Genomic DNA, 12,606 nt, shown 5'->3' with positions numbered 1-12,606 from the left:
CACTTATTAGCAGCTGCTGCTGTAGGTAAAATCTTTATTTAATGATCATGACATCATCTGAGAGAATAAACTGAGCTGTGACATCGACAGTACCAACATTCAATATGATCACAGAGAAAACCACAGACGGGAAGTGTTGTCATGATGTACAGCCACAAAACATCTAAACTAGCTGCAAACGTATTAAACATGTTCAGGGAATTCACTTTAAGATCTTACACAACATTTTAGCCTTGTAACAAGATTATCTCTAAATCTCCTGACATTGATGAACAATTCAGACAGAACTGCATTTGTTTGTTTGTCCCTCTGAAATGTTGTTTTGGTCTTACAAACAGGTGTTTGTTTTCAATTATGATTATACCTAAACATAATATATTACCAAATTTAAATGTTAAATCTTTGATTGTCAATCTTTTGATTGTAATTGATACATATACTGTATTCATTCATATTCATAGAGTGTTTCCCAAACATTGCTTCTTGATTGAATTTAAAGTTGTACTTGGATTCTTTAAAAGTAAAGAACAACAAGAGTGTACATACTCAACATGAAAGTCTTTAAGTTATACACCACCATCAACAACGTGATGCTTAAGTTTTGACTTCAGTACAATTTTTTAAAGTGCCAAAACACAACAGAACTTATATTACTAACTACTAACTATACTTTTCACATAGAGTAGGTCTAGACTGTACTAGACCAAAACATTCCTCCATGAGCCAAAATTGATTGTTTCCCTTTCCACAGAGTTTGGAAGTAGGTGAAATTGTTCCTGAAATCGTACACAGCAGAGACCAGATGTCAGGAAGAGCGGAGCAGGACGACCCAAATGCTGAAGGCCAAAAGGAAGAGGGCAGAAGAAAAAAAAGGTCTTTATTTCTGTAATGTGCATACAAAAACCAAAGGTTGGCTGGGTAGAACAGGGCTAATGAACCTAATGCAGGGAGAAATGAGCTGGGGAGGAGTGGAGGGATACAAATCACACTGAAAATCAAAACCCAGAAAATTGTTACACAACCCAAATATAAATGAGAAAAAACAAATGACCAAAAGGACTGAACAGAAGTACAATACTCAAAACCAAGAGAGCACAAAGAGTCGTGAACCATGAGCCATGACACCAGACCCTGTGGCTCAGGAGGTAGAGCGGTCGTCCACCAATTGGAAGATTGGCGGTTCGATTCCCGGCTCCTCCAGTCCACATGTCGATGTGTCCTTGGGCAAGACACTTAACCCCAAATTGCTCCCGTTGCTGTGCCAACGGTGTATGAATGTGTATAAATGATTAGCTTCCCCTGATGTGCAGGTTGGCACCCTGCGTGGTAGCTCCTGCCATCAGTGTATGAATGTGTGTGAATGGGGTGAATGAAATGTATTGTAAAGCGCTTTGAGTGGTCGAAAAGACTAAAAAGGCGCTATATAAGTACAGGCCATTTTACCATTTACCCTCCTGACCCTACTGTGTGTCCATGAAGAGTACATAGATAAACCTATAGATACTAAAACTGGAAAGTATCAGATTAAACTTGATAGAAGGTGTTTCTTCTGCTATAATCTATATTCCAATAGTTAACATTGAACATGTTCTTCATGACTGTTCTATCCAGGAAGAAAGTTATTCTGATGTGCATTCATCAGTCAGTGTTTGTTTCAGGCCTCATCGGCAGGGACCAGACTCTCCTGATCCCAGCTGTACACCCGAAGAGAAAGATGGGACCGTGGATACACCTCCCCCTCCCAAAAAACATGAACCAGAAGATTACCCGCAAATCAAGAAAAGGTCACTGTATTGTTTAGATCAGAGGTAACTAATAGGTAGACCGCGGTCCGGATTAAAAACTGTCAAGTATATTGTTGTGAGCACAGCACAGTCCTTGAAGACAACCCAGATGAATGTTTCTAATATTTAACTACCATTTTTTAATGTTTACATTTACAGCTTAAAAACTAAACATATTTAGGATTTAAACTTTAAACTGTCTTTTGTTGTTTACAGGGAGCTCAGAGAATACTCTTTACCGAGGAGGTATGTATCTTCAGTATCGTTTGGGGGATGGTATGTTGTGTTCATTTATCGGAATGACAGTAACTCACTGAATTGTAATTATGACAGTTTCAGTGGAGCAGTGGTTAGTAAGTGTTTGTATTTGGACTACTTACATCACACTAGACGTATTTCCCCTTTAACATTTATTTCACTTCCTCATTAGTTTCCATTAGAAGCTGTTGCTCACATAGTGAGAAGTATGAGGCACACGTCTTCTCCACGTCTGCATCAGTTAATCTGTGATTGATCGAGTGGTCTATGTAAGAAAGCTGTGAACATTCAATTATCTGAATTACTTAGACCTGGTTTGCCGCTGCTGCATATCCTCATCCTGACTTGGTGAACGTGCAACCGATTAAGCCAGGATAAACTGATGAGACTAAGTCAAGCCTCACTTTTTCAGTTATCCTGGATTTCTTAAATCATTTTTTGTGCAACAACCCTCTGGTGTTCACCTTTTAAAGTTCCTGGAGGGGAGGGATCATGTGAGTCTGTTCATCCACTCCACATGTGTTTTATAGAATTGTAGTTTTTCTTCCATCATATTGAACCATGATCAGCTATGAGTAGTCGAGCCATGCTGACTCATGAAGTTTGAGTTCATTTCCATTGCACACATCATGGCAAAGTAAATGAAGTTCTTCACCTTGATGATGTTTTTCATCAGCAATCAGAATCACAGCAGCACAACTCAGGGAAAAAGGCCTCCAGTTACAAACTGTTTGTCAAGCATATTGTTGTGAGCACAGCACAGTCCTTGAAGACAACCCAGATGAATGTTTCTAATATTTAACAAATAAAAAGGATTTAAACTGTCTTTAATTTGTCTTTTGTTGTTTTCAGTCACACCTACTCTTCCATATTGATGGGCATCCCTTTAGAAAGGAGGTATGGATTGTATCAACATAACAGAAAGAAAGTTGTTTCTTAAAGTTATTATCGGTATTAAAACTTTAACATTGTACATATTCGTCACTATTTTATCCAGGGAGATACCGTTCCCTCCCACCTCCACCTGTGTGTCCATGAAGAGTGACTGGTCCATGGCTTCCCCTCTACATTTTAAGAGTGAAAGGTATTAACTGAAAAAAGACAGAAAGATGTTTTTGACAAAGAAGTTGTCATTCATATTAAAACATGTTAGACACTCAACATGTATATTCATTAGTGCTGAGGTTCCTCTCCATGACTGATTCATGTATCTTCCTCTCTATTTAAAAAGATATGGTAGTGAAATAACAATTTATACTTAAATTATTTATAATCCTTACAACAGCACAGTGGATTTAATGTTCTATGACAGAAAATTATAAACAGCATTGAGTCATTAAATGTCCTTAAATGTGATATTTTTCTCTGCAGAGATCTGCAGCAGAGCTTAGAGGTTCCCAGTGATCAGTCTACCCAGCAGCATCCAACCCCCATGGACTCCATATTCACGGTGTGTACATGTACAAACACACCTGTCCATGTTGCTCTGTTTAGACCAGAAGGCTTTCAGACTGATAGATAAATCAAATGATGTTTACTATTAATTTAAATTCAATGTTAAGTTTATTTTTCTTTTCCAGCTGCTGGAGGAGAACATCTTCACTTTTGTGAAGAACGAGCTGAAGAACATGCAGAAGGTTCTATGTCCAGATAACCCAGAATGCTTAGACAGTCATGAGGATCATGAGGAAGTTTTGGATGGTGAGGAGGAAGAGAGGAGGAGCAGCAGAGATGCGTTTCTGAAGATCACACTGCACTTCCTGAAGACAATGAAGCAGGAGGAGCTGGCTGAGCGTCTGCAGAGCAGTAAGAGGATTTCTAAAAAGATTTAACATGTTGGTTTTACTGATGGCTTGAAATGGAGGGATACATATACTCATTCTTTAGGGGAATAACATTTTGCTTTATTGGTTGATCTTATTTGTTATTTGTTCATTCAGGAACTCGTGTTGCAGAGGGTCGACATAAACTGAAGTCCAACCTGAAGAAGAAGTTCCAGTGTCTGTTTGAGGGGATCGCTAAAGCAGGAAACCCAACCCTTGTGAATCAGATCTACACACCGCTCTACATCACAGAGGGAGGGACTGCAGAGGTCAATGATGAACATGAGATCAGACAGATTGAAACAGCATCCAGGAAACCAGACAGACCAGAAACAACAATCAGACAAGAAGACATCTTTAAAGCCTCACCTGGAAGAGATGAACCAATCAGAACAGTGATGACAAAGGGAGTGGCTGGCATTGGGAAAACAGTCTTAACACAGAAGTTCACTCTGGACTGGGCTGAAGAAAAAGCCAACCAGGACATACACTTCACATTTCCATTCACTTTCAGAGAGTTGAATGTGCTGAAAGAGAAAAAGTACAGCTTGGTGGAACTTGTTCATCACTTCTTTACTGAAACCAAAGAAGCAGGAATCTGCAGGTTTGAAGAGTTCCAGGTTGTGTTCATCTTTGACGGTCTGGATGAGTGTCGACTTCCTCTGGACTTCCACAACAATGAGATCCTGACTGATGTTACAGAGTCCACATCAGTGGATGTGCTGCTGACAAACCTCATCAGGGGGAAACTGCTTCCCTCTGCTCGCCTCTGGATAACCACACGACCTGCAGCAGCCAATCAGATCCCTCCTGAGTGTGTCGGCATGGTGACAGAGATCAGAGGATTCACTGACCCACAGAAGGAGGAGTACTTCAGCAGGAGATTGATAGATGAGAAGCAGGCCAGCACCATCATCTCCCACATCAAGACATCACGAAGCCTCCACATTATGTGCCACATCCCAGTCTTCTGCTGGATCACTGCTACAGTTCTGGAGGATGTGTTGAAAAGCAGAGAGGGAGAACAGCTGCCCAAGACCTTGACTGAGATGTACATCCACTTCCTGGTGGTTCAGTCCAAAGTGAAGAATATCAAGTATCATGGAGGAGCTGAGACAGATCCACACTGGAGTCCAGAGAGCAGGAAGATGATTGAGTCTCTGGGAAAACTGGCTTTTGAGCAGCTGCAGAAAGGCAACCTTATCTTCTATGAATCAGACCTGACAGAGTGTGGCATCGATATCAGAGCAGCTTCAGTGTACTCAGGAGTGTTCACACAGGTCTTTAAAGAGGAGAGAGGACTGTACCAGGACAAGGTGTTCTGCTTCGTCCATTTGAGTGTTCAGGAGTTTCTGGCTGCTCTTCATGTCCATCTGACGTTCATCAACTCTGGAGTCAATCTGCTGACAGGAAAACAGACAAAATCCCAGAAATCTAAAACATTAAGAAACAAATCTGAACTCTTCTACCAGAGAGCTGTAGATGAGGCCTTGCAGAGTCCAAATGGACACCTGGACTTGTTCCTCCGTTTCCTCCTGGGTCTTTCACTGCAGACCAATCAGACTCTCCTACGAGGTCTGCTGACACAGACAGGAAGTAGCTCACAAACCAATCAGGAAACAGTTGACCACATCAAGAAGAAGATCAGTGAGAATGTGTCTGCAGAGAGAAGCATCAATCTGTTCCACTGTCTGAATGAACTGAATGATCGTTCTCTAGAGGAGGAGATCCAACAGTACCTGAGATCAGGAAGTCTCTCCACAGATAAACTGTCTCCTGCTCAGTGGTCAGCTCTGGTCTTCATCTTACTGTCATCAGGAAAAGATCTGGACGTGTTTGACCTGAAGAAATACTCTGCTTCAGAGGAGGCTCTTCTGAGGCTGCTGCCAGTGGTCAAAGCCTCCAACAAAGCTCTGTAAGTACAAAGATAGTTGGATTTGTTCATATTATTTTAACAGGAGAGAAAAATAAACAACCTCTTACTTTGTTCCCTCTTTCATTTCCTCTCCAGGCTGAGTTTGTGTAAGCTCTCAGAGAGAAGCTGTGCAGCTCTGTCCTCAGTTCTCAGCTCACAGTCCTCCAGTCTGAGAGATCTGGACCTGAGTAACAACAACCTGCAGGATTCAGGAATGAAGCTTCTGTCTAATGGACTGAAGAGTCCACACTGTACACTGGAAACTCTCAGGTCAGGAGTCATCAACCTTTTCAAAAGATGATGAGATTTAAAATCTAAAGGATGAACATTAAACCTGTGTAGAATTGGCTCTGCTAATATGATTTATAAAACCAGGTTTACAATAGTAAGTAGTAAATACTCTAAATGTGTCTAAAAGCTGTTGTACCTGGACCACATATTCACTGGGGGTTCCTCGAGTAGTTGCAGGTAAAGATCACACACAGCAGGGTGTGTTGTTTTGTGTGTCTGCAGGTTGTCAGGATGTCTGATCACAGAGGAAGGCTGTGCTTCTCTGGCCTCAGCTCTGAGCTCCAACCCGTCCCATCTGAGAGAGCTGGACCTGAGCTGCAATCATCCAGGAGACTCAGGAGAGAAGCTTCTGTCTGCTGGACTGGAGGATCCACACTGGAGACTGGACACTCTCAGGTATGGACAGACAATGTGTGATAGAGGAGGAAGAGCTGGAAACATTTTCTCTGTCAGAGCTGATCACAGATGTCACCTGAATTTTTGAGTTCTTGTCATTTCCAACAGAAGTTTCCTGTAAATGTTGAAAGATAAACCTTATTAGAGACATTGAGGGTTTTCAGAAGGATTGGGATACTGGATTCAGATTGGATGGAAGTCTATCAAAGCCCAACCACATGTTCCAAATAAATCATAAAAGACTAGAGCGAACCAATGTAATGTAATGCTGAAAGAGAATGTGCTGCTCTGACCCCCCCTCCTCCTTTCAGCCTGCAGCCTGGTGGAGTCCAATGGTTGAAACCAGGTCTGAAGAAGTGTAAGTGTGTTTTTCATTTTGATTCATGAAAACAAAGCAAACTTCAAACTGTGACATCACTCAGTCATGTCTTACTAAGGATGAAGATGATGTCATCACCAAACAGATGATAGATCAATAACTGCAGCTATATTGTGTCTCATTCTCTCCATCAGATTCCTGTGAACTCACACTGGATCCAAACACAGCGAACAGAGAGCTCAAACTGTCTGACAACAACAGGAAGGTGAAACATGTGGAGGAGGTTCAGTCCTACCCTGATCATCCAGAGAGATTCGACTGCCGGCCTCAGCTGCTGTGTAGAGATGGTGTCACTGGTCACTGTTACTGGGAGGTCGAGTGGAGAGGAAAGGTTCATGTATCAGTGAGTTACAGAGGAATCAGCAGGAAAGGAGACAGTGATGACTGCAGATTTGGAGGGAATGATCAGTCCTGGAGTCTGTTCTGCTCTGATGATGGTTACTCTGTCTGGCACAATAACAGAATAACATCCATCCCCTCCTCCTCCTCCTCCTCCTCCTCTGTCTCTCACAGAGTAGCAGTGTATGTGGACTATCCTGCTGGCTCTCTGACCCTCTACAGAGTCTCCTCTGACACACTGATCCACCTCCACACCTTCAACACCACGTTCACTGAACCTCTGTATGCTGGGTTTGGGTTCTGGTCTGACTGGTTTGGCTCCTCAGTGTCTCTGTGTTCTCTGCAGGAGGGAGAGTCTGCCCCTGAGAATCTGTATCATGTTATTTAGTACTGTGTATATAGAGAAGTACGACTGGAACTCCACTCATGAATACGTTTCATTTGTGGGGCTCAAACTGAACATTGTCTGTGTTCGAAACCGCATTCTACATACTTCTATACTACATACTCCCATCCTACACACTACACACTAAACGACCAGATAGTAAGCAGACCTAACAGTTTACTGAGGTTAGAAATCAAGTGAGAAGTTGGTGAATTATCCATTGACTTTTATAGAGACGGAAGTCCTTTTGACACCAAAACGGTCGCCCCCTGGTGGCCTTTTGATAGAATGCAGTTTTAAGTTACTTCCGCGTTGGCTTCATTTCAGAGGACCGGAACTCCCCGCCTGGAGTGAACAGGTGCAGCTCTGCCCATTGACCTGGCTTTGAGCTGCCATTGGTCACTGTGGCATGTGACCCACAATGACGTTAAAAAGCTCTCTCTGTTCCCCTCACGGCTGCTGCAGAAGCTGCTCGGCTCTCTGCTCTCATGTGTGGCATCCTCAGACACAAACAGAACTCTTCTCTTTATAGCAGAAGATGTGAATATCAGTAGCCAAGTTATCTATTATTTAGCAGTTAGCTGACCCATAGTCATAAATTACTGTACTGTGTCATAAACAATATATTTACACTTCTAAAATATGTGAGAATGAAAGTTGACCTGAACTGCTTTTTAAGTTTTTAATAGAGGGCTGATCACCTTTTGATATCCTGTAATGGTTTAAAATATCTCATCACATCACTTTATTCAAAATGTATGATGAATTCAGAAACCTGCTGTCAAGTAATCATTCATGTCAGTAGAGAGAAAATTAATCTGCAACTATTTCTAATTCTATTTTCCAAAAATAGCTGCTTCCAGCATCTAAAATGTGATATTTGCATCTTTTCTCCGTTTTTTAAATCTCTTGTAAACTGAATATTTTAACATTTTAACTGTTGATCAGCATGTGATGATGATAGCTTGGTTTCTGGAGTATTGTGATGGACATTGTTTTTGTTTTCTTATTTTTTGTACATTTAACAATGAATGAAGAAAATAATGGTCATACTCATTGATTATTAAAGTAATGGTTAGCTGCAGCCGCAGATTTAATATTTGTTTATTTTAAGTAAGTTCTATTATATCACATACAATTTAATTTAAAACATTTTAAAATTAAAGCTGAACTGTTTTTTAAACTTATTTCTAAATATGTAATCATTATACAATTGAGACAAGGAGTCAAATCAATTAATACATTGTTGATTATCAGTATGTTGTTTTAGCTATTTTTCATTCAATAAATGCCCAATATTGTCAAAACTGAGTTTAGTATTTTTGTTTGTTTGTTTTTTATCATTTTTAAACTGAATATTTGGGGGATTGAACTGTTGGTGAGACAGAATGAGACATTTAAAGACACTTTGGAAAAGTTTATTCTGTTATGTCCCTGGTCTAAATGAAACCTGAACACAACATGCTTAGAGTCCCGACTCCTCGACCTCTTATGAATAATCAAAGCTCACAAAGTAGTAGATTATTTTCCAAAACTTCAGAATTAAGCAATCCAAACCCTAAATTTACAGATGATTTCTACATTCCTATGTAGAAATCCACAGGTAAAAAAGTAACCTAACACCTGAGTCAATCAGAATGAACACTTGCAGCTCATCACACACACACACACACACACACACACACACACACACACACACACACACACACACACACACACACACACACACACACACACTCATACACACACATACACTGAGAATGAGAGGATAGACAGATCTTTTGTTATAGGAACATATCTTATTTTCAGTATAATCTCAGACCTTAAGCCCATATGCATGCATGAAGGCAGCACACACACACACACACACACACACACACACACACACACACACACACACACACACACACAAACACACACACACACATGTATATACACACAACAATTCATAAAACTGATGATGAGATAATGATTAGTTGCAACTCTATTTTAATTATTTGTACATTTTAATTAAGCTCTATAATGCCACTTACAATACAAAAAATGTGTAAGAACTGATCAAAAGAAAGGAAACGGATGTTGTGTGTGTGTGTGTGTGTGTGTGTGTGTGTGTGTGTGTGTGTGTGTGTGTGTGTGTGTGTGTGTGTGTGTGTGTGTGTGTGTGTGTGTGTGTGTGTGTGTGAGTGTGTGTGTGTGTGTGTGTGTGTGTAATCTGGGTGTGGCCCACTCACTCTCACCTGATCTACCTGCACACCTGCCTTCCATCAGCTCATCTCCTCTGTAGTACATCTACCCCCACTCTTCATCCACATTGTTGTTTCAGTTACTGTGGATCACTGCATTCCTCACCAATTTGCCCCCCAGCTCTACTTCACTCCTGCACCACTCCAGCTCCCTCCATTGCCTCTCATTCCCTTTCATTCCCTTTCATTCCCTTCTGCAAATCTCCAGACATTATTCCTCCCATCTCCCACCTTCCAACCTCTGCAATAAATCCCATTCCTTTTAATCTAACTCCTTATGTCCGTGTTCTGCATTTGATTCCCCTCTCCTCTGATTGTAACGGATGGTTGTGTGTGTGCTGCAAATGTTCACTGATACAATATTAGAGAGAGAGAAAGAGAGAGATGGTGGAGAGGAAAGTAGGTTTGATGAAGAACCATTTAACTTTAACAAGTGGCTGAAATGGCCTCTGGGGATATGTGATAGAAATGTCTCAAGATGAAAGAATTCCTCCTTCGTGTGTGTGTGTGTGTGTGTGTGTGTGTGTGTGTGGTTGTCAGTTTTCGTCTGTCTCACCTGTGGGAAGTGTAGCTGAGCATCCTTCATGTTCTCTTTAGCTTTAGCACTGGGAGACACAACAGAAAGTAGTTAAAAGAAAAGAAGTATAGGAAGTAACTGTCTCACCTCGTTTAGGTAAACAGCAACATTGCCAGCGTGATACTGTTTTCATATCTTCTTTTCTGTATAATCTCCCACATTTGCATGCATACAAGGCAGCACACACACACTCACACGTACATACACACATATGTGCCCACAAGATCAAAACCCAGTTTGAAATGACTCCAATGGGATGTGCTGAGATTAAGGGGATTAAAAGTCATGGAGCCCCAGCAGCAGTGAGAGGTAACACCGCTCGCAGCTTTCCTTTACCTGACAGTTAATCTGCCTCTCTACATCAACACTGCCTCTCAATTTACCTCTTTTTTCCCCCTTTTGTAAAACCTTCTGTCACCAAAACACTGAACTTTGTCCCCAGATGATTCCTCATACCCCTCCTCCTTCTTGCATACCTCTCTTATCTGCAACTGTTTAAAGTTGAGTCAGCTTTATTTATTTATCACAAATCATAAGTTTACCTTCAAGCGTTTAATATCTGTATGTATACAGAATTATTTTTTTTAATTTATATAAATAGCAAATGTTGATGGAATAGACATTAATGCTTCCTATGACAATAGTTGTATATATCAACATGAAATCTTCTGTATTGCCTTGGTAAATATGTGATTCCTTTTTATGATAATTAATTTTGCAGCGCTACATAAAAATGTCTAAACTATTTCAAATGTTATCAGTGAACCTTTAAACTCTGTGAATGAACTTTATTTCCATCTTTACGACAAAGAGCTCTGTTTTTACTGCTTTATCTTTGATAGATTATCAGTTCTGGTATCTCTTAATGACATTTATTTGTAAATAAAAACCTGAATGTGCAGACAAAGGAGACAATAAATCCTCGAAATTAAATGATCAGACACATGATTTGACAGTGTGCCTGTATCAGAAGTAATCAGCAGGATGACATCATCACTGTTAATCAATAATGATGTTTTAAGTGATAGCGCTGTGGTTCAGGTCTGGTTAGGTTCAGGTAAAGATGGTTTGTTTTGTTTATTTGCTGTTTTATTGTATTGTATTTAAATTTTTTTCTCATTGAGCCACATCCCTTGTATAAAAGGTGCTCTAGAAATAACGTTTATTATTATTAATATTAATATTAAAATTAATCAATCAATAAATAAAGCAAACCTTTATCAAAATGTTGGAATGCGAACAAAGATATCCAGTATGTTGTTGATGCGTATGCGTGCATAGTGTATATCATTTCTTATATCAGTAAAGCCGAGAAGGAAATGAGATTATTGTTACAAAATGCACAGAGAGAAGCATTTAAAGAAGGAAATGTTAAAGCAAATGCAGAGCTACAAAATCTAGGAAGTATTTATTTGCACAATAGAGATGTTTCGGCATTAGAAGCTGTGTATAGATTGACAGGTATGCATCTAGAAGAATGTTCAAGAAGGGTTGATTTTGCTCCAACAGGCAATAACATCATTAAAATGAGTAAGCCTTTAAGAGATTAGAAAATAAGGGCATCAGACATGATTTTACAACAGAAGACGTGGACGACTAGTAGAGTTTATTGTTATAAGAATAGGCTAGTGATGTGTGTTGCCACATTTGTCTCAGAATATCATGATGTGTACAAAAATGAAAAGTCTCAAAACAAGATTAAATTAAACAATGTTTTAGGGTTTTTTGGAACCAACCAGCAGTTGTTCGTTATGCATGCTTTTCTGTACAAAGAATTATCTTATCATTATTGCCACATACATCCTTGACTTTTAGTTTACATAAACCATGATGCTAAAACTGTGCAGTGTACACAATTATCTGATGTGGCTAACAAAAATGTCAAAAATCTGAATCATCATATGCTTTTCCACATAATAGATACAGCAATTTCCAGTTTCTACTATGTGGCATCAAGACCACCCAATAATCATACGTCATGTTGTAGTATATGATTTGAAGAACACACCATGTACATTTCAAATACATATACCAGTTAAACATGTAAGAAGAGTTCATTAAAGTTCATTAGAGTTAATTAAAAATACAAGGCCCGGAAAAGAGAAGAAAATGCACCAAAACCATTGATTAAAAATGAAGAAGACTTCCAGAATCAGGGGCGCCTGAAATATCTCCTTTAACTTCGAAATTAGATTTCTGCTTTTAAAAACTGCAGG

The 12,606-nt window shown here is 39.9% G+C and overlaps 1 protein-coding gene and 1 long non-coding RNA gene across 2 annotated transcripts; both read left to right on the top strand.

Moving 5' to 3' along the window:
• The first annotated feature begins 1,768 nt into the window (after window positions 1-1,768).
• LOC133995241 (uncharacterized) lies at window positions 1,769-2,940 on the top strand. Its single transcript, XR_009927142.1, has 3 exons — window positions 1,769-1,808; window positions 2,001-2,030; window positions 2,895-2,940. It is a non-coding gene; the product is annotated as an uncharacterized LOC133995241 (long non-coding RNA).
• A 136-nt stretch (window positions 2,941-3,076) lies between these two features.
• Window positions 3,077-7,854, top strand: LOC133995672 (NLR family CARD domain-containing protein 3-like). Its single transcript, XM_062435146.1, has 8 exons — window positions 3,077-3,126; window positions 3,414-3,492; window positions 3,623-3,848; window positions 3,983-5,780; window positions 5,877-6,050; window positions 6,294-6,467; window positions 6,779-6,825; window positions 6,981-7,854. Exons 1-8 carry the CDS (start codon window positions 3,077-3,079, stop codon window positions 7,571-7,573), a joined length of 3,141 nt encoding a protein of 1,046 aa, XP_062291130.1. The 3' UTR covers window positions 7,574-7,854.
• Window positions 7,855-12,606: the final 4,752 nt, after the last annotated feature.

The sequence above is a fragment of the Scomber scombrus genome, chromosome 15 (assembly GCF_963691925.1).
Source record: "Scomber scombrus chromosome 15, fScoSco1.1, whole genome shotgun sequence".
NCBI lineage: Eukaryota > Metazoa > Chordata > Actinopteri > Scombriformes > Scombridae > Scomber > Scomber scombrus.
Note: the sequence above shows the minus strand (reverse complement) of the source record. Positions and strands in the feature narration are given on the sequence as shown.

Bases quoted from the DNA above. Each gene is read 5' to 3' on its own strand.
- LOC133995672 (XM_062435146.1), top strand. From the start codon at position 3,077: ATGAAGAGTGACTGGTCCATGGCTTCCCCTCTACATTTTAAGAGTGAA. The intron at 3,127-3,413 runs GTATTAACTGAA...TTTTCTCTGCAG, and splicing joins CTACATTTTAAGAGTGAAAG to AGATCTGCAGCAGAGCTTAG. The intron at 6,468-6,778 runs GTATGGACAGAC...TCCTCCTTTCAG, and splicing joins TGGAGACTGGACACTCTCAG to CCTGCAGCCTGGTGGAGTCC.